Genomic DNA, 21,103 nt, shown 5'->3' with positions numbered 1-21,103 from the left:
ACAGAAAACCAGTGTTGGGGAGTAGTTAACTACATGTAATTTAGTAGTTTAAGTACATTTTACAGTAGCTTTCTGGTAGTTCAACTACATTCATATTTGCATAGTGATTCAAGTAGTTCAATAACTTTTTTTTTTTTTTTTTGCCATTTTTAATAAGTTGTTTACTACTGAAACTCCAAACAATTTTGGGCCATAAAAGGAATGATTTTTTTTTACATTTTTATTTTACCATTGCTTCTCTACTGTTTTTTTAACCCACTTTTACCACAATTAGTCATAAATACTGATTATTGCTTTTAACAAATGTTCAGAGAAGGTGTTGCATGCTATTGTAGAAGTTACCTGGCTGACTGAGTTATCCTGCATGGTGTGAGTGTGTGACGAATGGAAATTTTTTACAAAAAAATAAAAAATCTGGCATGCCTTACATATTCCCATGGATACTGGGGTATTAAAATTTGTTTGGGTTCATGATCTGTGAATAAGTGGCACTTAACAGGCGTTTTTTGGCTGGCATGTGACTTTTTTTATTTTGTTATAATCCCGTACCACACGTACATTGTCAATTTGATCAATTATTTTACAAAATAGTTCAAACTACCTTTTCTAAGTAGCTTTACTCAAACAAACTAGATCTCTCCCTGGTGTAGCTTTGCTTTATTTTTCTTTTAAACAGTTTATCACACATTGCTGTGACCAAGTCTGTATCTTCATGTTCTACAGTGAAGATTACATGTGATGTTCAGAAATCAGCACTGCCTTATTTCAACACCTTTCAAATAAACACATAAGCATCCATGGTATTGCCTACAGTAATGTCCTGATAGACTACTTTTAATTAAATTAAAGCTAATTTAACATAGTTTATTGTTAGAACATTCAGAATCAATGACAAGAACGTGCTGTTTGATGAACGTACTGATGCTCAGTGAGTATTTGTGGCCTCTGTTAGTCTTTGCTGCCCTCTAGGCCAAAGATATTGTCAATACATGTAGCACAGAACAGTATTTACAGTGCAGTCACAACCTGCATGTTGTTCACAATTATACAGCTGTCATCACTGATCACAGTTTTCTTTATGCTGCTTTAGAACTGTATTTTTACACTTGTTTACCTGAAAAATCAAGTGAAACCAGATTAGGTTTCTGTCATCAAAGAGGATATGAATCTAATTCATTTTAACAATGTTACCCTTTACTCTGAAAATCGTGACCTTTTAGTTATAAATGCAGTTTGAATAGAAAACACAAGTTATAAAAGTGATGACTGTCTTTGACTAGAATGCATTATGGATACCAGCTCCACAAAAGTCAGTTTGTAACTATTCATAACAGCAGACTGTGCTATAGTACTGTGAAGGTACAAAAAGGAATAATACTTAAGTAATCAAACATTTATATGCATGTATTTTTAAGTGAAATCAATCTCTGCATCTCCCTGTCATCCTGAGTCATCAAATTGGGTACTCCCAATCTTGGTTTCCTTTCTCCACCTTCTTCCTCTCAGTTCGGCACCTCTTCAGGCAGTCCTCACACAGGAAGCTGTCCTTGACCAGGTAAAGTCTTTCTGTTAGTACAAGTGACTCGTGGCCCAGTGCCTCCTCAGTGCGGATGGGGTTCCTGTCCAGGTTGACCCACTCCAACTTTTTCAGCCTCGAAAGGCAGCCAGGGACACGGGTTAATCGGTTGTCAGAGAGGCCGAGGTGACGGAGCTCCTCCAGAGTGCCGATGGAGGGGGGAAGAGTTTCCAGCTGGTTGAGACCCAGGTTGAGGGTGTGGAGTTTCTTCAGCAGGCGGAGCTCTCTGGGGAGGCTCGTCAGATGGTTGTTACACAGGTTCAAAACCAGCAAGTTCTGGAGACGGCCGATAGTCTCGGGGAGCTGCTCCAGCTGCAATAAAAACATTGACACATTCTGTGATACACAGCATAATGCCAAACACCAATGACAACTGTTTCCTGGAGTTTGGGGTCTACTTTTTCTTTAATTTTTACTTCATGCTCTTTTGTTTTAGTGTGTTTATCAGACACAGTGGCGTCCAATCAGACACTTATCCATTATAAAAAGGCAATTTGGCTGTTAAATTACTCATTAAACACAGTAACATGGACACCGTCACCAGGGGCATTGAACAAAATTTTGGACCCTGTGCGTGGGTATTCTTTATGAAACCCTCCCTACACTGACAGCCATTCATTTTAATATGTTTGTAGGCCCTCTTCATATGGGCCCTATATATTCAGTCCCTCTTGGGGGGAATCCTACGCCCCCAACCCGTCACACAACAAAGCTTCTTACCAACTGGGCAAACTAAGCAACTCTCCCAGGGCACCATGGGGTGTTTGTGGTAATTTGAAAAAATGCTAACTTGTTTTTGTTTTTTTAATCGTGTACACCACAAAAAGCACAATATAAACAGAAAGCACAGAGGTAGATCATTCTGTGGCCCCATCCTGTACAGGGGCCATGAGTTAAAGTCTAGATTAAAACATTAATTAATTCAGTTTATCTTGTGCTTATACTGTATGGCACATATTTCTAATAGAATGTGTGTTTACAAACTAATAAATATCTAACATATACACATGGACAAAGAGTGGGAGAAACAGGGTCAATAGGGGCCCCTAGAGGGTTAATCCAGAACTGCACAAAGCATGCAGTGGCACATAAACACTTAACATACAAAAGTAAAAAGGAAAATATCACTGGACCATCAAAGGACCAAGATGACTTTCAATACTCAATGTAGGTCAACCTTCAAAACCGCCAGATCCTACACTTCCCACAATGCAACTTAGAACCTTCCCTGCATACAACACCCATGTCGTTTAAAGTCACAGCCGTAGTGGGCAGCACAGGCTCTTGGTATCCAAGCTCAAGTCGACATTACATCTATGACATCATAGAGCCACGCAGTGTATGAAACAGCTAGTTTGTGTCACTCGGTTAAGAAAGGAGTATGGTCAAATGAAGTAAAGATGCTTCTTGGAGCCTTTGTTTTCTGTCATACTCACACAGTTGCTGTGCAGATCCAAAACCTGAATGCTGATGAAACTTTCAATAAAGTCGGGGACCTTTCTGATCAGGTTCCTGCTCAGGTCCAGTTCATCCACATTACACAGCTTCTGGATGCACTTCGGCACCACGGCAACCTCCTTAAAACTGAGATTCAGACGATGTTTACCATCCAGCGTCAACTCCAGGCAGTTCTGAACAACTTTCAGGGTGATGGTTTTACTTTTACCCTGTTTGGTTTTCTTTCTTTTGGCCATCCTGCTGCAGGGAGACACAGGACAAGCAATGTTTTGATTTAAACACATTTCTTGCAAATAATTTCATGATCAAGAAACTCTTACCAGCTTTAACGAGTCTGTCTTCTTAGATCCAGCACACTGAATGCAACTGCAACTATAGTGTCACTTGACCTATTGATCTCTTTCTTCAGCCTAAAACTTACACTCTACATCAAGATGCCACAGTTGTTGTAGTCAGACAAGGAAAGCGCTGACATGTGCAGACTCACTTGGCCTCACGAGGGATTTGTTGTCTTTAGTTCCCAGGCAACTGCTGTTTGCTCTCAGGAGACTTTATGGCTGTGAGTCGCTCCAGCAGGACACTTCATTCTTTGAGTGAGTATATTTGGAGGAAATTTTCAGAACAGTGGGGTAACTGTTTCTAGGATTATCCCTTTTAAAAAATAATAAAATCGCATAGATCTTTATACTGCTTTTCTGTTGCTTAGGCAACAGCTTTGGTCCCTTTTTGTGTCAGCTTTCATTAATCCAGCAGGAAATACCATTTAAAGTGTTTTGATGTCAAGTCTGAAACGGAGTAATTCAGTGACGCTGAAAACCATTTTTTCAAAACAAGGAAATTTATGTCGATATTTTTATGTACAAATGTACTGTATAACCTCCTGCACTGTGTCGCAAATGTTCCTTTTTTTCTTCACATCATTTGCCAAAAAAAAAAAAAATGTTGACCTAACATTCCTTCCCTCCTCCCCCTGATGAAACTGATAATGTTTCACTCTTAACGTTAATTGTCAACCAGGCACATGCACAGATAACCCTAACCTACACAAACATTCATTCATTCATCTTCTAACCGCTTCATCCTCTTGAGGGTTGCGGGGGGGCTGGAGCCTATCACCGCTTCATCCTCTTGAGGGTTGCGGGGGGGCTGGAGCCTATCCCAGGTGACATCGGGCGAGAGGCAGGGTACACCCTGGACAGGTCGCCAGACTATCACAGGGCTGACACACAGAGACAAACAACCATTCATGCTCACATTCACACCTACGGACAATTTAGAGTTATCATTTAACCTAGTCCCCAATCTGCATGTCTTTGGACTGTGGGAGGAAGCCGGAGTGCCCGGAGAGAACCCACGCTGACACGGGGAGAACATGCAAACTCCGCACAGAAGGGCTCCCACACCCGGGATCGAACCGGCAACCCTCTTGCTGTGAGGCGACAGTGCTAACCACCACACTACCGTACCGCCCCCTACACAAACAAATATGCAAATATTTTCACCTTTTATTTCAAATCTTAAATAACACTCCAGAAATTGTTATGTTACGTTGTTACGTTATGATGTACATTAGCAAATCAGCTGTGAATGTTTGACAAAGAAACCAAAAGCTACTTGAGAGAGGAGCTGCTGAGGACAGAACTTAAGGAAGAACCACCACCAGCCTTGCCTGAGCAATGTTATAGACAAATTTTGTCATCTTGTTCTTGGTTTTTTCAACTAAGCTTCTGACAACATCAGTCATGTCAGAGGAGGAAAAAAAAATTCCTACAGCAAAACCATGCTGAAGGTGCAGAGCATCACCCTGAAGCCAGGAAGCTGCCCACAGAAGTCCATGGTTGGCTTCTCAGCTTGATCGTCCATTTTGACCTTCATATTAATAAGTTACATTTTTTCATCTTAACAGGTAAAAATATAATGTCTTAACACGTCAAGTGGATGTTAAGACAAAAGAATTGCCCTGTTTACAAGTACATTTCTGTCATCTTAAGACATTTAGAACATTAGCTTCCATGCCATTGGTTGGCGTCAACATACCTACTGCTTTTTGACGTAGCGTTGGACTCTACTATGCCCACATGGTCATGTGGACTGACTTGTTAGTGGGTACGATTTGGCTACGTACCTATCACCTGTTATCTACGCAACTGAAATTTGGTATTTGGGACAGTCCACTTTGTGTGTGTGTGTGTGGGGGGGGGGGGGGGTATAAATTATATAAAAAAATATTCATAAACACAAATGTGGTGTTTTACACAGGAAAACCGAGCTTGGTATCCACCTTAGTCCTAGCCCCCATGAAACCTTGCGTGAATTAAGGGCACAGCTTAACAGCTGAACTGGAACCAGCGTTTTCCTATGCTAACGGTACTGAGAATATGCTACGCCTTTTTTCTGGAGACACTTGGAAATAAAACATGTAGAACACACCACCTGTTACACCTCAAAGCATTAGTTGTTTTCCTTTCTAACCAAGTGTGTTAGCGATTAGCCTGCCTTGCTCTGTTAGCATATTGTGAAATTTAACAGAGCCCGAGCTAGCTTACGGGAAACATCTACTCCTTCTAAAAAATGATTAATGATTTGTTACGACTCATGAACAGACAGCCCCCATGAAACCTTGTGTGAATTAAGGGCACAGCTTAACAGCTGAACTGGAACCAGCATTTTCCTATGCTAACGGTACTGAACGGTACACAGAATATGCTACGCCTTTTTTCTGGAGACATTTGGAAATAAAACATGTAGAACACACCACCTGTTACACCTCAAAGCATTAGTTGTTTTCCTTTTTAACCAAGTGTGTTAGCGATTAGCCTGCCTTGCTCTGTTTGCATATTGTGAAATTTAACAGAGCCCGAGCTAGCTTACGGGAAACATCTACTCCTTCTAAAAAATGATTAATGATTTGTTACGACTCATGAACAGACAGCCCCCATGAAACCTTGCGTGAATTAAGGTCACAGCTTAACAGCTGAACTGGAACCAGCGTTTTCCTATGCTAACGGTACTGAACGGTACACAGAATATGCTACGCCTTTTTTCTGGAGACACTTAGAAATAAAACATGTAGAACACACCACCTGTTACACCTCAAAGCATTAGTTGTTTTCCTTTCTAACCAAGTGTGTTAGCGATTAGCCTGCCTTGCTCTGTTAGCATATTGTGAAATTTAACAGAGCCCGAGCTAGCTTACGGGAAACATCTACTCCTTCTAAAAAATGATTAATGATTTGTTACGACTCATGAACAGACAGCCCCCATGAAACCTTGCGTGAATAAAGGGCATGGCATGGTATTTGGTTGAACTTTCTGAGCTGTGACTCAAATGTTCCTTTTTCTTATTCACATCGTTTACCAGAAATAAATGTTGAGAGGTTAAGTTGACTTAACATTCCTTCCCTCCTCCCCCTGATGAAACTGACAATGTTTCACTTGTAACGTTAATTGTCAACCAGGCACATGCACTAAGAGACCCCAGGTGGTGCAAGCACCTGTCATTTTGCCCTCTGTCTAGATAAGTGCCCAAATAACTCTCACTTATTCTAACCCTAACCTACACAAAACAAATGTGCAAATATTTTTTCAACTCTCCAGAAATTGTTATTGTTACTTCTTTTATTATCTTTCATAGAAAATTAAAGGGTTAGAAAATTACATACACTGAGCCTACAGCTGTGAGTTCAGGAGGGATTGTTTTTCAGATGTCAGAGAGGATGTAGGCTGAAAATAAAAAAAAAATCAAGAGGAGACCAAATCAACAGGTTCCAGGCCGGCAGATAAGGATGAGATAATTAAAGAGTGACTTGGATGTTAACGTTTTGATTTGCAGACAGCCGTACTTTATGATGTGTATTACCAAATCAGCTGTCAATGTTTGACAAAGGACCTAAAACTATTTGAGAGAGGAGCTGCTGAGGACAGAACCAGGGAGAACCACCACCAGCCTTGCCTGAGCTATTTTACAGTCAGATTTTGGCTTCTTGTTCTTGGTTTTCTCGACTAAACTTCTGACCGAATCAGTTATGTCAGGGGAGGAAAACATTTTGTCCCACAACGAAGCCATGCAGAAGGCAGGCGACCCCAAACGCTTTCCTCTAATCCCAATCAGAGGAGTTCCTCTCAGGAGCTTGATTGCCAACAACTGGGACTCTATCTGGGCTTTCCGTCCTGACCCCTCAGACCTCCTCATCGCCACCTACCCCAAAGCAGGTACTTCAGTTCAGGTCTAAGTAGATAATCAGATTTGGACAGGACATATTTTGCATCATATGTATTTTACTGAAGTTGAGTTTGTGTTTGCACGGTTATACATTTCAGAGCATGTGACAATTTGTGTATTGTCAGTGATCAGCACCACATCTCATGGTATGCGTTACTTTTCTATATGAGCCTATGTAGTTTTCACACAGCCCAGATGGTAAAATGTAACTTCAGTACTGGTAAGCCTGTTCGACAATAGTACTGGTTTTGGAAGGGTTGGTTTGAGGAGTAAGTTATTAATTTTTAGAAACAAAATACCAACAATAATCTAACGTCCACATTCTCTTCCCCTCTCTCTGTCTCTCTCACGCAGAAAGCAGCCTTTTTTATCAGCGCTGCTGCACTCAGGCTTTCTGTTACTCGGCTTTTGATCTGGAAAATCCGTTGAAGCCCAGACATATTTAAATTTCTGTGCTCATGATGTCTGGTAAAAAATATTTTCCTCTGCAAATAGGTAGCCTCTGTCCAAGCTGAATTTGTTAAATATGCACTTGTGGAACCTCATGTGAACAAAGCCCTGTACTTGTCAGCTTTGCGCTCATGGAAACACACCACTTATGATATCTGCTGTGCGCTTGAGATCCTAGGTCTACTTAAGACATAATCACTTAAAAGATGGTCAAGTAGACTTGCTGTCCTTCTATGTTTGTAGCCTATTTTTTAAACAGAAACACATTTTATATTTAGATATTTACTGGAAATGACATGCAGCCAACAGCAAGTTCAATCAATCAAACTTATTAAGTTGGTCATTATTAGTTTGGTCATTGCCAGAAAATTTCAGCTCCGGTTTGCAGGTTTGTGGTTGGGTTTGGGTCAATGATTAACGCTTAGGGGTTGGGCTGGACAGACTGGCTCTCATAACAGGCTGGGTAAACGAGCTTTAAAAAACCCTGACCCTCACATTACTGCGACCCACGAATGACTACGTATGTACATGTAAAGATATGTACTTAATGTAAGGTTAAAGTAAAGTTAAGTAAAGTAAAGTTAAGTAGGTTAGATTTATGAAAAGAAACATGGTAATGACATAGGTTTAAATAACTTAAAAGTTCCCTTGGTTTTGTATGTGACACTATCACTGGTTTGTTGGGGAAATCATTGCATGGATTTTAGGTCTTCATACTACTTTCATCTTTACTCCTGTTAGCACACTCGTCACATGATCGCAGCCTCCTGATTATGAGGGTTTTGCACCAAAAACTGGCTCATGATTACGTGGGTGATATACAAATTGTTGGGCATCATACAAATGTTGCATGAGAACAGCCTGAGTATTTCCACAATTCGCAGTTGCTACTTCAAGGCAAAATGAGTGAGATTTTCCTAGGAAAAATAGAACAATGTATAAACTAATACAAACCAAATCCCTCTCAGTCTTCACTTTTGACCAACTAGAAGTGTGCAGCAGTGCTTGTATCTGCAGAGACCCTGCCCTCTTTCCTCTGCCTTTATTTTCTTAATTTGCTGTGTGTTGGACGCTTCTTGGCCGCTACTGAAAGAAAGCTAGTATAACAGATCTCGATGAGGCCATCATGTAGCAAAGCTGACAAAACAAGCTGAAAATCAATGAAAAAGTTCATAAACTAAATGAATTCAAGCAAACCAGTAGGCACTCTGGGCTAATCCTCTTCAAGAGTGAACACTAGCATTTAAATTAATAGAATTTCTATAACAGAAAAGCGATAAGTCCTCAAGTCTGTATTCTTTCAAGGTGGTCATTTCTGTAAAACTGTCATATAGCAGAAAATTATGGGACCTGAGTCAATGTCTTGCTTATTGTGTTGTGGGTGTGAGATGGGATTTCTCCTCAAACTGTTGAGATTCAATACAAAACTGTTGAGATTCAGTACATGGAAAGTATCCTTTCATTTAACTCAGTGTTCATTTGTATTTTTGGACAAAAGGGACCACCTGGGTCCAAGAAATAGTGGACCTGCTTCTTCACAATGGAGATGCTGAGGCCAGCAAACGAGCCCCCACACCTGAGCGCAGTCCTTTCCTAGAGATCTGCTACCCACCACCCGTCCCCTCAGGTGTGTATTTAGGTGGTTATGTCTGTATGTTTGATTGTGTTTAGAGTTTTCATTAAGTCAGTCTTTAAGTGCACTTTGTGTCAAGTAGCTTTGCTAAAACTTAAGTTTAGTCAGGACAACTTAAGTCAAAGAAAACTTTATGTCCATTTGCAGTATTATTTTTGGAGGTAGAGCTCCGTTTTTGGGCCTCTCTGCCTTTCCAAGGCCTATGCAGAAGGCCTCTTCCATGCAACTACCTATATGCCATTCTGCATGTCTACATGAGAAGTCTAAGGCAGACAGAGTACACCTCTGCACCCTTCCACGCGCTTATGTGGAAAGCCTTAAGGAAGAGAAATGACACCTCTCTGCCCTTCCACGCGCAAACAAGGGAAGCATTAGGCAGAGAAAGCAAACATCCCTGCCCTTTCATGCGCCTACATGGAAAGCCTAAGGCAGGTAGAGCAGCACCAAAGAAGACACAGCATGAAAAGGAGAAGCTGGGGTGGAGACGGGTTGCAAAGCAGCTTGTGGAGGAAGCAGCAACAGTAGGCTGGTTGCATAGAAAGGAATCATGTGATCTGTCGTCTGCTCCTCCAATTGATTGGGCTGTTTGAGATCAGCTGATGTAGCTGGGATATGAGCTGAGCTTGACATTGTGTCCTCCCTGAACTAACGCTATGCTCAATTTATAATTTCCAAACAGGGCTACATCCTCCCAATAGGTCACAAGACACAAGTGTGTGTATGTGTGTGTCAACTTTTTCAGATTTTTTAAAGTATCCTTTTCCCTGAACTTATGTTTCAGGTCTTGATCGTCTGAAAAACATGGATCCTCCAAGAATTATCAAGACACATCTTCCTGTTCAGTTGGTGCCTCTTGGATTTTGGGAAAACAAGTGCAAGGTAAGACCCAAACTTTCAGATTCAACTGAGAACAAAATCCTGCAGTGAGTTTTATTGCTTCAAACTGAACAATAAATGTATGTTGATGTTTGCCCTGAGGGACAAAACCCAACAACAGACAAGACATTTTCTGAGAGTTTTCTTCATCCATTTTATTACATTCATTATTCACTTGCCATGTGAATGGTTGCTGATTGAAGAGTTGTGCAAAGGAGTTTCACACAGGTGCATTAGAGATTTACATTATGCAAGTAATTTCTATCAGCTGTGAATAGATGTTTTCCTTTTTCTAACACAGTTAATTCAGTAGAGTTTTTGGATCTTTCTATAAGATCTGTGTTAATTCTTTTGAAAATGTGTGAAACCAATTAAAACCTGTTAAGACATTGTGAGAGAAGAGTTTCGCTGCGCTAAGAAGGTGGTGATGAAGATCAGATGGATCCCGGTTTCATTAAGCGTGTCTTAGCGAATGAGAAAAACAAAAAACAACAAGGGACATTGTCCAACAGTACCTATTTATTGCGATTTGAGTCTCTTGAGCCAAATATTGTTGTGTTTTGTAAAATGTAGTGTTTCCTGAAATGTCTTTGTGTTTTCTGAAATGTTGTTTTGTTTTGTAAAATATTGTAGTGTTTTGCTAAATGTTCTGTTTTGTGAATTATTTTTGTGTTTTCTGAAATGTTGTTGTGTTTTGACCCTCAGGGCCACCGTAGGTTCATGATGCAATGCACGTAACAACACAGTGCTATACAACTGCTTCATACCCTTGTCTGCATTATTGTTGTAAATTCCTTTTCATATTTCCCTGGTCATGTGTGAAGACTATCTACGTGGCACGCAACGCCAAAGACAACATGGTGAGCTACTACTACTTTGATCTTATGAATAAGTACCATCCTGATCCAGGGCCCTGGGAGTGCTTCATGCCCAAGTTCATGCAAGGAGAGTGTAAGTAGATTAAATCATGTTCTTTAATGTCATTTTACCTTTATTCAGACTGGTTGTGTCTGTTTATAAAAGCTTCTAACCGAACCGAAATACTACCACCACACTGTAAATTTACGCGCTCCGCTCCAGAAATTCATATGTATTCTAATAAATTTACATTTGCCAAAGTGGTTGGTGACTTCTGCAATCCATGACACCTTAGAAAAAAAAGTTTCCTTACCCTGCTGGTTTTCCCAGTGAGAAACTTAGTATGCCTCATTGTTATGACGGATTAGCAGCACCCTGTACGACTTGGGGGAAGGTATCAAGTATTTCTAAGTCAAAAGGTTCATGTCCAAGAGAAGTCACAACTCAATGTTGTTTATGTCCAAGGCAATTTGCAAGTCTTTTTTGATTTTGTCCTGTCAAGTCTAAAGTCATTGAAACTTGTGACGCAAGTTTAAGAGAGTCCACACATCTGGTAAAAGTTATTAAGATGTTAATGATGTCTATATAGACTCTCTGTTCATCAGAGAGTCCTCTTGACAAATTAAAGAGCTTGAGAGCCAATGGGGCTTTTTACAACCTGGCAACCCAAAAGTCAATGACTTATAATTTGTCTATAAAGATAGTTACAATTATTAACATTATTTAAACATTTGTTAGAACTTACAAACCATCTAAAATTTGACATAAACCTTTTACTGAACTGATAGTGGTGTTTCTGTAAAAGATGCTCATTAAATTCTGTCTCTACAGTGTCATGGGGCTCCTGGTATGACCATGTGAAAGGTTACTGGATGGAGAGAGAGAAGAAGAATATCCTTTACCTCTTCTACGAGGACATGAAAGAGGTACAAAGCACAAATGGACTCGGTATTACCCAAAGCATATTGTACATACTCTTACCATAATATGTAATCCCCCAGAATCCGCGGTGTGAAGTGGAACGCATCATGAGGTACCTGGACTTGTCAGTCTCCGATGAGGTCATCAGCCGGATTGTGGAGCTCACGTCCTTTAAGAACATGAAGGAGAACCCGATGACCAACTATTCTTGCATGCCAACACATGTGTTTGATCAGTCCGTCTCCCCCTTCATGAGAAAAGGTGCATCAGTCTGCTTCTACTCTTGTCCAGAAGCAAAATATTGATCAGAATGATTAAAAAGTAGCAGGGCAGGGCATGTACCAGTTCCAAAGACCCAGGTTTCAAAATTAGGTCAAAAATACCCTAAATATCTTATTATGTAATGTGGTTAAATCAACAATATAAGCTTGACAAGGACAGGACACATAACTAGATTGTGTCACATTTTGGCTTCTTCCTGCACAGTGTCAATACTCAATACCTAATAGATCAGGAACAGAATATCCACAAGTGTGGATCACATATTGTTGCATATTGTTACAATGAAATTTTCACTATTTCATTTTAATTTTATAAATATCAGGGCGAATCTCATCTATGGTCTTATTTTATGAGTCAAATGTCAGTATATTATGTTTTCTAGTCCTCCCCTGCACGGTGCCCATGTATTATTCTATGAATAGTTTAAAAAAGACAAACCATAATTCTACCATCATTACTTTAACAATTCAATCACATTTTTCTTAGCTAGGGACCTTTATGTTCGTTATGGCCAATGTTATGTTGAGCAACCGTAATTTAGAGAGACATGCTAGCTGTTAGCCCAATGCTTTTTAGCTTCACAGTTTTTTAAAAGGCACCAAAATGAGACTCCCAGATAACTGTTGTTTTGTAACTCACATTTTCTAATATGCTTGTCATGGTATTTACGATAAAGGATAGGCCTGACATTGACGCTACTGATGTGCTAACATTACCCGGATCTCATGTAATTTAGCAGCTCATCACCTATCTTCCAGCTAGCTAGCCAGCTAGCTTATTTGCTAACCTGTGTGTTTTGTACTCCTTGGAAAAGTGTTAGTGTCTGTCACTGACTGAGATGCTTGGCGAAGTTGTTCAAGGGGCCAAACACATGCCACATCTTTAACCACCTGGAAAACGTGGGGTTATGTGCTGGGTGCTACTCTTGCACCTTTTTTTGCAGCAGGTTACATCTGAGGTTGCTAAGCAACCTTAACAAGTACCATATCATAGCCTATTTACCTGAAATCTTGAGTGCAGAGCTAGTCTAGGGCCATTTAGTGGCCATTTTGGTAAGGAACCGGAACCAGGGCGAGAGAGACAGGATCCGGAATTCGATGGATGCGCCTTTCCGTCAAAATAAAAGCACCAAGCTAATAAAAATGCAGTGAAACTTTTTAATTTAAAGAATATAATTTACAAGAAAAGCCCCAAGCCATTAAGTTAACCTTTTTCTTTTATTATAAATCGATGGTGGGCCAGAATTTAAAGTTTTACTTTGGTGAACACTTTTACTTTGGTGAATTTGGTGAATTCCGGATCCGCTCTCTAGACCGGAACCAGAATGCAGACAAAATTCAGAGTGAATGGAAACCAGGCTCTTCCCCATACGTGAAGAGTCTGGTGACGTGAGGCTAGTGCAGAGCTGATCTTCCTCCAGGCACTGTTTATAAGTGTATAGGCCAGTTGTCTGTGGGACAGATGTAAAGCCCTGGGTAGCCCTGCACGAAAATGATCAACTTATCCATATTTATCACAGACAGATATTTATGGAAGAAGGGAAAGATATTTGTCAGCTGCGATTAGTTGGTCCTTATCACATGACATGCAGTGTGCGCTGCTGAGTTCCAAAAGTTGAACTCGGTTTATCTTAGGGCACATCTGTTGCACCCTGAAAAACAGGTGCTCGGGAATACGTGCAAGCCGTGACGGTGGCGCTCTGCCATTTGAGGGAGCCTGCTACACATCTACATAAAGTGTTTCCTCTCTTGCACAAAACTGTTTTGTAGCCATCAGCGTTAGCACTGTAGTGTTAAACAAAGTACTGCAGTCCCACAGTCGACTTCAGCAGCCCATTTTGTTAATCAGTAGAAAGCATGGAGGTATTGTGTCTGAAGATGACACTGTGTTTTTGTCAGTAGTAGGCAAAATGAGGCAGAGGCATTGCTTCTTTCTCTGTATTAACGGGGATGAATGCACAGCCGTATGTCTTTCGACCATTAGACCGTACAAACGCCTGACGTGGTTACCTTCCTAGTACCGCTACCTTTAAACATTAGTTAAACATTTCATCCTCTCAACATGAGACACACAGTTAATACATGTTAGGAAATGTCAGGACTGAATCGTTTTTACAAAAAAGTATCTACATTTCGGAATATCTTGCAACACTGCCCCCTACTGTTCAGCAATACATGATTTTAGTGACAATGATTTAAGAGCTTGCATCTCAATACAAGTATAGCCTACAGTGATCGTTACTAAATCTAACACTTCTGCATTTTCTCTCTTTACAGGTGAAGTAGGTGATTGGAGAAACCATTTCACATTGGATCAATTAAAGACATTTGAAGAAGACTATGAAAAGCAAATGAAGGAAGTCAACATACCATTCAGGAGTCTCATCTAACAGATTGGGTTTTTCAAACTGATGCAGAAAGGAAAGACCGATGAGTTGCTACTGTGCAGCGCTCAAAACAGAGGGATACTGTCCAACTATTTGAGATGAGCTATATACCAAAACAAAACATCAATAAATTTGCTTGAGCCTGGATGATGAACACTATGATGATTGAGCCTCCTGATATGTAGATACGTTTGAAGGGGCAATAAAAATGTGCTCGACAATACAAATCCATTGGTCATTTGATGTCATGAAACCACCAACAGAGTCTCCTGACTGTATGAAGCCTATAGAGAGTGCTCAGAGAATGAGGTAACAACAGAGTCGTAAGTGCTATATCATAGGCAACTGGACTTACTAACGTTTCTTGAAGACATTTCGCCTCTCATCCAAGAAGCTTCTTCAGTTCTAAATGACTGGTATGAAGTTGCAGGCTATAAACCCTGTGTGGGTGGGAACCCCTGCATTTAGAACTGAAGAAGCTTCTTGGATGAGAGGTGAAATGTCTTCAAGAAACGCAAGCAAGTCCAGTTGCCTACGATATAGCACTTACGATTACCATGACCTGAATGACTGAGAATCTTCACCTGCAAGTAACAAGAGAGCTGTCAATAAGTTGTGGGCACCTTTCCTAAACTACCTTCCAAATAGCACAGCAGACCTAGTAAGCAGGGGACATAGCATTGTAAACTGGCGTCCTTTGACTACCTGTCTGTCTGTCCTTGAAGTATTTGATGCTCTGAACTTGCTCCCCCTGACCTGTGCAAGATATCCAGGCTCTGAGATCTCTATATAATGCTTTCCTATGTAATGTATATGCCAACATGCAATGCTGCTTCTTTCTGTTTGTTTCTTTTTACCAATCCCATAAGGTCTGTGATGTGCTCTTTTCTATCTCTGCTGTCATATGTTTTTGTTTTTTTTGGCTGTTGTTGTGTCATGTTCTGTTATTAAAACAACTGGGTGTAGACTGTTCTTCTTTAGATGAGATTATAGCGCACTTGAGAGAAGCAGGGAAAATGCCAGTCTGCATGGAGCTATAACTTTTTCTTCTATGTTATTTATGAAGCAATGGAAGACAGACTTAAACAATTTGGTGGGGATGGGATCAAGAGACCAGGTGGGAGACTTTAGGTGCTGAAGGAATGATGCATTATCCTGATTCTGATGTCATGACCTTTCCTTCTCTTAGGTTACTTTTTAGAAACCAGGAAGTGAGACAATGCCTATAAGGAGCTTCTTATGACAGATTAAATTTTGTTTTTGTAGAAATCTGATCTAGTTAACAAAAATCCAAGACACAACTTTAAAGAGCCAACATTATAAATAAATAAATCATGCATTCATACATTACATAAAAAGTACATTTAAAAAAAAAAAGAAGATTATTTTAGTACATTTTACATCGGTAGTATAGGTATTGTTAGTTCAAGATTTTAAAGTCTTTAAAAACGTTTTTTTCCAATATATAAATTTGTGAATTATTTTCTGGGACCAGGATGTTTTCTGGCAAAGGGCAAATTTAGAAGTTAAAAGAAATGAAAGCATATCAAAACATTTTACAAATCATGTTACTTTCATTTCTTATTTATAAATTCTTTAAAAAAATAAATGTTTGCCAACAAAAAAAGTTTATTTATTATTCTATATCCATTCACCTCTAGAATGTATTCATTATTCAACATACAATGCACAGAACTGTACATATTTCTTATGTTTACTCTTATTCTATTCTTGTTTTTTCTACTGATGTACATCTTGGGGGTAAATTTTCACACTCAGCCTCAGCACAGTGACAATATATATTATATTTTTGATATTTTTAATGTCTTAAGTACTAGCATTAAACACGGTAGCATAATGCACATTTATTTTTATTTTAATGCACATTTCATTTCTATTTTATTTCTTTATATTTACATACTTCTATTTCATACTTTTGTTCTTACTTATAATTCTCTATTCTTAACATTGGAGCGACTGTAACAAATCACAATTTGCCCTCTGATTATTTACTTATTTATTTTTGGTGGCACATGATTCATCCCAGTTTATAAGAAAGGGTTAAGATGATCAGTAATAGAGGCAGGTACATGAAGTTTAGGTTACATCTATGTAGTTCCCCTGAACTTGCCTCCTGCATTACATGTAGTTGGACACTAGATGGAGACAGAGACTGTGCAGGTGGATGCGTGTACTTGTATGCGCTGCATGTACCTGCCTATAATGTGTTTTTTCTGTGTTTCTTAAAGTTAAATGCTGTTTATGTTCTTTTAAGAGTGTTGTGTTTGACATATTATGCAGACATGCCTCTGCTGTACTGTCTCCTGTCGCAGAGCAGTAGTAGTAAAGTGGTTGTAAAAGTGTTGTATAGGAAGTGGGTCTGTGCGTCCCACGCAGAGGAGGGTTTTCCGGTCAAAGTTTCCTTTGTGATTCGGAAGTGGCGGTGTGATGCCAAAGCCGTTTATCCTTACTGACACAGCACACAAGTGGCGACCATGAAAAGTAAGCCTAAATACATACATTAAATAGACAGTGTGTCAGCATTAGCTAGCTTTCCCATCAGAGAGGAGTGTACGCTGAGCAGCTAGCTAGCGGTTAGTTGTAATGCCTGGCAGATAGCATGCTAACGGTAACATTAGCTAGCTAACTTGGGGTGTCTGGCTGTCTGTAGTCAACAGGGATGCCGAACAGCTTTCAGATGTAGCCAGCGACAGTAATAAGTACGATACTTTGTATTTTGTGACCGTTCACGTTCATTGTGTCGTTGGTGTGAGATTTAGCGTAGTAGCCTTAGTTTAACTTGCGTTTAGACTTCAGGTTAACTCCCACCCAGACATGCTAACAATAGCTTAGCATGTCTGTGTTTTGGACAGTGACAGCTGTAGGCTGCTGCCCCATGACATATGTGGAAAGGCCTCCTACAACGTGGATTCGTTTAGCCTCTATTACGAGTTTTCATTTTTCTTTTTAAACGTCTTTTACTCCATTAGGCTTTTTTGCACATGGCCTGGTTACACTGATACCGAAACTGCTGCTCATAATCCGCAGAGTAATGGACCAGTATAGAGAAAGGGTTTGGCTGGATAGAGATAAGATATCAGCTACTCTCTGCTGAAGCTCTGCTTTTTTATTTTCCTTTACAGAACAGTCTAAAGCTCCGTCCTGCTGAAATGGGAAAACGCCCCTCCAGGATTTAGATACACAGGTAAGCAACAAGCCTAGTTTCTGACAGGCCAGGTGGAGACCACATCCTTTACCTTGCTGCTGCAAACTGAGATGATGTGGTAATTGTTGGTGTTGGTTTTCCTGTGTCTGATGGTGAAACAAAGCGTGGTTGTCGGGACGTGTGTGCCTCTGTGTGCACCTGTCATACATATCTGAGAGGCTAGTGTGGGCGTGTAGAGAGGAATTGGTGTCTCTCTTCGATGCATTGCACCAGAACAGTACACACTGCATGTCTGAACAGCAGCCCTCTGTCGGGAAGGTAAGGATGAAGCAACTGATGTTGCAGTAAGCATCTCTGGAAAAACACCCATATGAGAAGGTGGGGTTGATTTACTGTGTAACCTGTAATATCCAGGTCACTGTGGAGTACTGGGCCCTGAAGATTGAAGCGTCACTGCATACACTGTAGATACATAAAACCACATTTACTTCCTGATTTCTTGTGAACAGAAGATAAGCATCTCTAAGTGATGTGTCACTGAGACAGTGATTGCATGTTGTCTTGAAGCCCCTACAAATGTCAAATCACTGTGGCTTGCACCCTCGTTGAGTATACAGTGTGTTAGTTAAGTTACTGGCTAATATCTCTCCAGAAATGTTTTGCCATACTGCAGCATTCTGACCCTTAATTCTTGATCACTCTCTGAAATCTAAGCACCACTGAATTTCACTGTCATGTTATTCCCTTTTCTTTCTAAACCAGTTTCAGTGTTTGTTTCTCTCAGCCTGAGTGGAAAAGCTTGTGACTCCCTTTGCTAGACCTGTTTTGGCTGTTAACAACTATAACATGTGATTTTGAGGTTGTAATATGATCAGGCTAAAATGAACATGCAAAACTAAGTGCACCTCGTTTGAAAACATTCAAGCGGTGCTAGCGGCCTCGCACCAGGCTGATAAGGATAAGCAGCCAAGAAAAAGACAGTGAGAATATTTGCTGACATCGTGTCAGATCGATCTCAGACCCCTGAATCTAATCAAATCGAAATCGAATCGTGGCAGACTTTGTGATGTCAGCAAATATCATATTGTTATCAATATGATATTGAACGTGTGGTTTACACCCCTGATTTCACCATCATGTCCTTATAATCAGTTAAAATCTTCTTTATCTCATAATTATGCTACTCTCAGATCCATAGAAAGAATTACTTTGGGACTAAACAAGCTCACAGAGGGCAGTACAGCTGGGTATTGAATCTCACTACTTGTTATGTCCTGTATGTAACATTAAGTAACAGAAAGTGTCAAGTTGGTATCAGATATCCACTATTTGAAATCATAATTTTGCCACCTGTACATTATTTATTATTCAGGGCAATGTTCTTATATGACACATTTGAAAAGTTTGACTTTTTTGTTAAATTAAAAATAGTTTTCTAATAAAAGCTGAACTCGTGTCAAAAACGCTCCAACAATTCCCTATAAGTCCAGAAAAGATTGCCTTAAATGTTTTAAATCTGACGTGCTAAAACTTGCAGACACCCCGAGGCCAGCATCATCAAGTATACATTTAGTGTGTCATGTGGTTAGTGTGCCGCTATTCAGACGTGTGCACGCTGGCATTTGATTGTGAGAGAGGAGAGTGACATCTCAGACAACACTGCCTCATTGTTTTGAGGCCCGCTGTGCACTAACGACAGAATCCCCATCAGAACCCCACGGATTGAAAACACATATTTGCCGAGAGAGCAAGAGAGGGAGATCAACACACACAACCCAGCAGCAGGCCCGCCTTTGTAAACAGCCATTAGGGATGTGCTGCCCAAGTTACAGGGCCTTTCAGTCCAGAGGAGTGTTTCAGAAAGGAAGATAACCAGTTACACCAGACGCACTCCGGTAAATCAGGACAGCCTGTTCTATAAAAGAGGTGTATATGGATTTGACCTGGGTTACAATAGAAACGTCTCCTTTCACACAAGTCTCAGACAGGTCTGTGTTCAGGCTTAGCTTCACTTCAAGCTAAATCAGTTTGTATTACAAATGTACCGACTGGTCTGAAACACAAAGGTCGTCCGCAGCAGTCCTTCATTACTGCTGCACTGTTAACACAAGTTTATGTCAAACTGCAACATGTTGAATTTTGACACAGCTGGTGTCATTTTCATGTTGTATAAACAGGGCTGGGCGATAATTCAAAATTAAAGGGTATCAAATTTCTGAACATGTTATTGCTTAACAATGTCATGTCCGCCAAAATTAATAACAGGCCTTTCTCACAGCTCACAGAGGACATTTGGACATGTTACAGCAGGGAAAGCATATAAAATGAATGATAGTTGATTCCCATTTAGCTGCTTCAGTTTCAGGGTTTGGGTATGGTGCATGCTGGCTCACTCTCACACAGTCATGCCTGGCTAGGACACTTGAATAGTACAGAGCCACTGTTAATGTTGTTAGTAACACCTGTGGCTATGACGATGCAAAATGTCTGCTGTAGTTGTGCCTATTCTGAGTAAGCTACTGTATCATGTAAAACTAACACAATTAGCTCTTTAAAGCTGATGTACGCAGAGATCTGGAAAAGGCTGTAGGTTGTCTGTAGCAGCGGGGAGTGAATTGGAGGAGACACTGATTTGGGGCTCTAGCTAATGTTAGCCACATTAAGGTGAACTTGATACTGCAGCTATGAGCTGGTTAGCAGAAGGCTAAACAGTTAGCAACATATTCTCTCCATCTCTGAAACACTGTGCTGATATTGACGCATTTTATTTCATTATTGTCGGGCTCTCTTTTTGATAGGGCCGTCTTCCTTTTTTGGGTTGCTTTGCAGCTTAGGCAGTTGTGGCCAATGCTAGAATAGCGACTTTCTCTGCAGGATTCTGGGCCATTGAATCAGACTTTTACCGAATGATGTGCATGCACATTTGCGATCGTAAAACCGCTAATAGGAACGCCATCTCTCTGAAATGACCTGTGATTGGCCAGAGTCTTTTTTTTTTAAGCATGAGAACAACACAAGATGAGGTGCAGAAGTCTAGTTTTCTCTCAGACCATTTATTTTACAATATGCTTAATTTTAATCATGGGATTCTTGCCCGTTTTAGCCAAAATTAAACTGCCTACACCAGCTTTAAATTTATGTGCGACACATACAAAGAGCTTGAGCTCACCAATTCTCTTACACTGGAGCACAGTTTATTGCTTTAAACATCAATTTATGTATGATTTTGCATGAATTTGTCAGATAGCAATATCAGAAGACATCCACATTTATAT

At 40.2% G+C, this 21,103-nt stretch overlaps 3 protein-coding genes across 12 annotated transcripts in view; 2 read left to right on the top strand and 1 right to left on the bottom strand.

The window, feature by feature from the left end:
- Positions 1 to 516: 516 nt before the first annotated feature.
- LOC126400124 (leucine-rich repeat-containing protein 18-like) lies at positions 517 to 3,543 on the bottom strand. 5 transcript variants are annotated; one of them, XM_050060613.1, is made up of 3 exons: positions 3,522 to 3,543; positions 3,013 to 3,274; positions 517 to 1,888 (listed from the first exon to the last, which is right to left on the bottom strand). In XM_050060613.1, the coding sequence occupies exons 2-3, from the start codon at positions 3,268 to 3,270 to the stop codon at positions 1,454 to 1,456; spliced, it is 693 nt and encodes a 230-aa protein (XP_049916570.1). In that variant the 5' UTR covers positions 3,271 to 3,274; positions 3,522 to 3,543; the 3' UTR covers positions 517 to 1,453. The 5 variants fall into 5 exon arrangements, with proteins under 5 accessions (XP_049916570.1, XP_049916569.1, XP_049916567.1 ...); XM_050060612.1 differs by having other exon boundaries at positions 3,456 to 3,530; XM_050060610.1 differs by lacking the exon at positions 3,522 to 3,543 and adding an exon at positions 3,355 to 3,514.
- LOC126400123 (sulfotransferase 1 family member D1-like) lies at positions 3,503 to 15,627 on the top strand. 2 transcript variants are annotated; one of them, XM_050060608.1, is made up of 7 exons: positions 3,503 to 3,627; positions 9,205 to 9,333; positions 10,121 to 10,218; positions 11,040 to 11,166; positions 11,905 to 11,999; positions 12,075 to 12,255; positions 14,553 to 15,627. In XM_050060608.1, exons 1-7 carry the CDS (start codon positions 3,588 to 3,590, stop codon positions 14,663 to 14,665), a joined length of 783 nt encoding a protein of 260 aa, XP_049916565.1. In that variant the 5' UTR covers positions 3,503 to 3,587; the 3' UTR covers positions 14,666 to 15,627. The 2 variants fall into 2 exon arrangements, with proteins under 2 accessions (XP_049916565.1, XP_049916564.1); XM_050060607.1 differs by lacking the exon at positions 3,503 to 3,627 and adding an exon at positions 6,878 to 7,246.
- A 1,442-nt stretch (positions 15,628 to 17,069) lies between these two features.
- The window catches only part of mrtfab (myocardin related transcription factor Ab), a 49,072-nt gene continuing 45,038 nt past the window's right edge, over positions 17,070 to 21,103 (top strand). For all 5 annotated transcript variants that reach the window (XM_050059785.1, XM_050059786.1, XM_050059789.1 and 2 more), the window contains exons 1-2: positions 17,070 to 17,164; positions 17,806 to 17,867. The gene's annotated coding sequence lies outside the window, so the exon portion shown is untranslated. The remainder of the gene's footprint in view (positions 17,165 to 17,805; positions 17,868 to 21,103) is intronic.

This window comes from Epinephelus moara, chromosome 13 (genome assembly GCF_006386435.1).
Source record: "Epinephelus moara isolate mb chromosome 13, YSFRI_EMoa_1.0, whole genome shotgun sequence".
Lineage (NCBI taxonomy): Eukaryota > Metazoa > Chordata > Actinopteri > Perciformes > Serranidae > Epinephelus > Epinephelus moara.
Note: the sequence above shows the minus strand (reverse complement) of the source record. Positions and strands in the feature narration are given on the sequence as shown.

What these genes read in the sequence shown, in the direction of transcription:
- LOC126400123 (XM_050060607.1), top strand. Translation starts at nt 7,060, where the DNA reads ATGTCAGGGGAGGAAAACATTTTGTCCCACAACGAAGCCATGCAGAAG. An exon ending in CGCCACCTACCCCAAAGCAG is followed by an intron (nt 7,247 to 9,204) that starts GTACTTCAGTTC and finishes TTTGGACAAAAG; the next exon opens with GGACCACCTGGGTCCAAGAA. An exon ending in CTCCCCCTTCATGAGAAAAG is followed by an intron (nt 12,256 to 14,552) that starts GTGCATCAGTCT and finishes CTCTCTTTACAG; the next exon opens with GTGAAGTAGGTGATTGGAGA.
- LOC126400124 (XM_050060609.1), bottom strand. Translation starts at nt 3,318, where the DNA reads ATGTGTTTAAATCAAAACATTGCTTGTCCTGTGTCTCCCTGCAGCAGG. An exon ending in TGGATCTGCACAGCAACTGT is followed by an intron (nt 1,889 to 3,012) that starts GTGAGTATGACA and finishes TTTTTATTGCAG; the next exon opens with CTGGAGCAGCTCCCCGAGAC.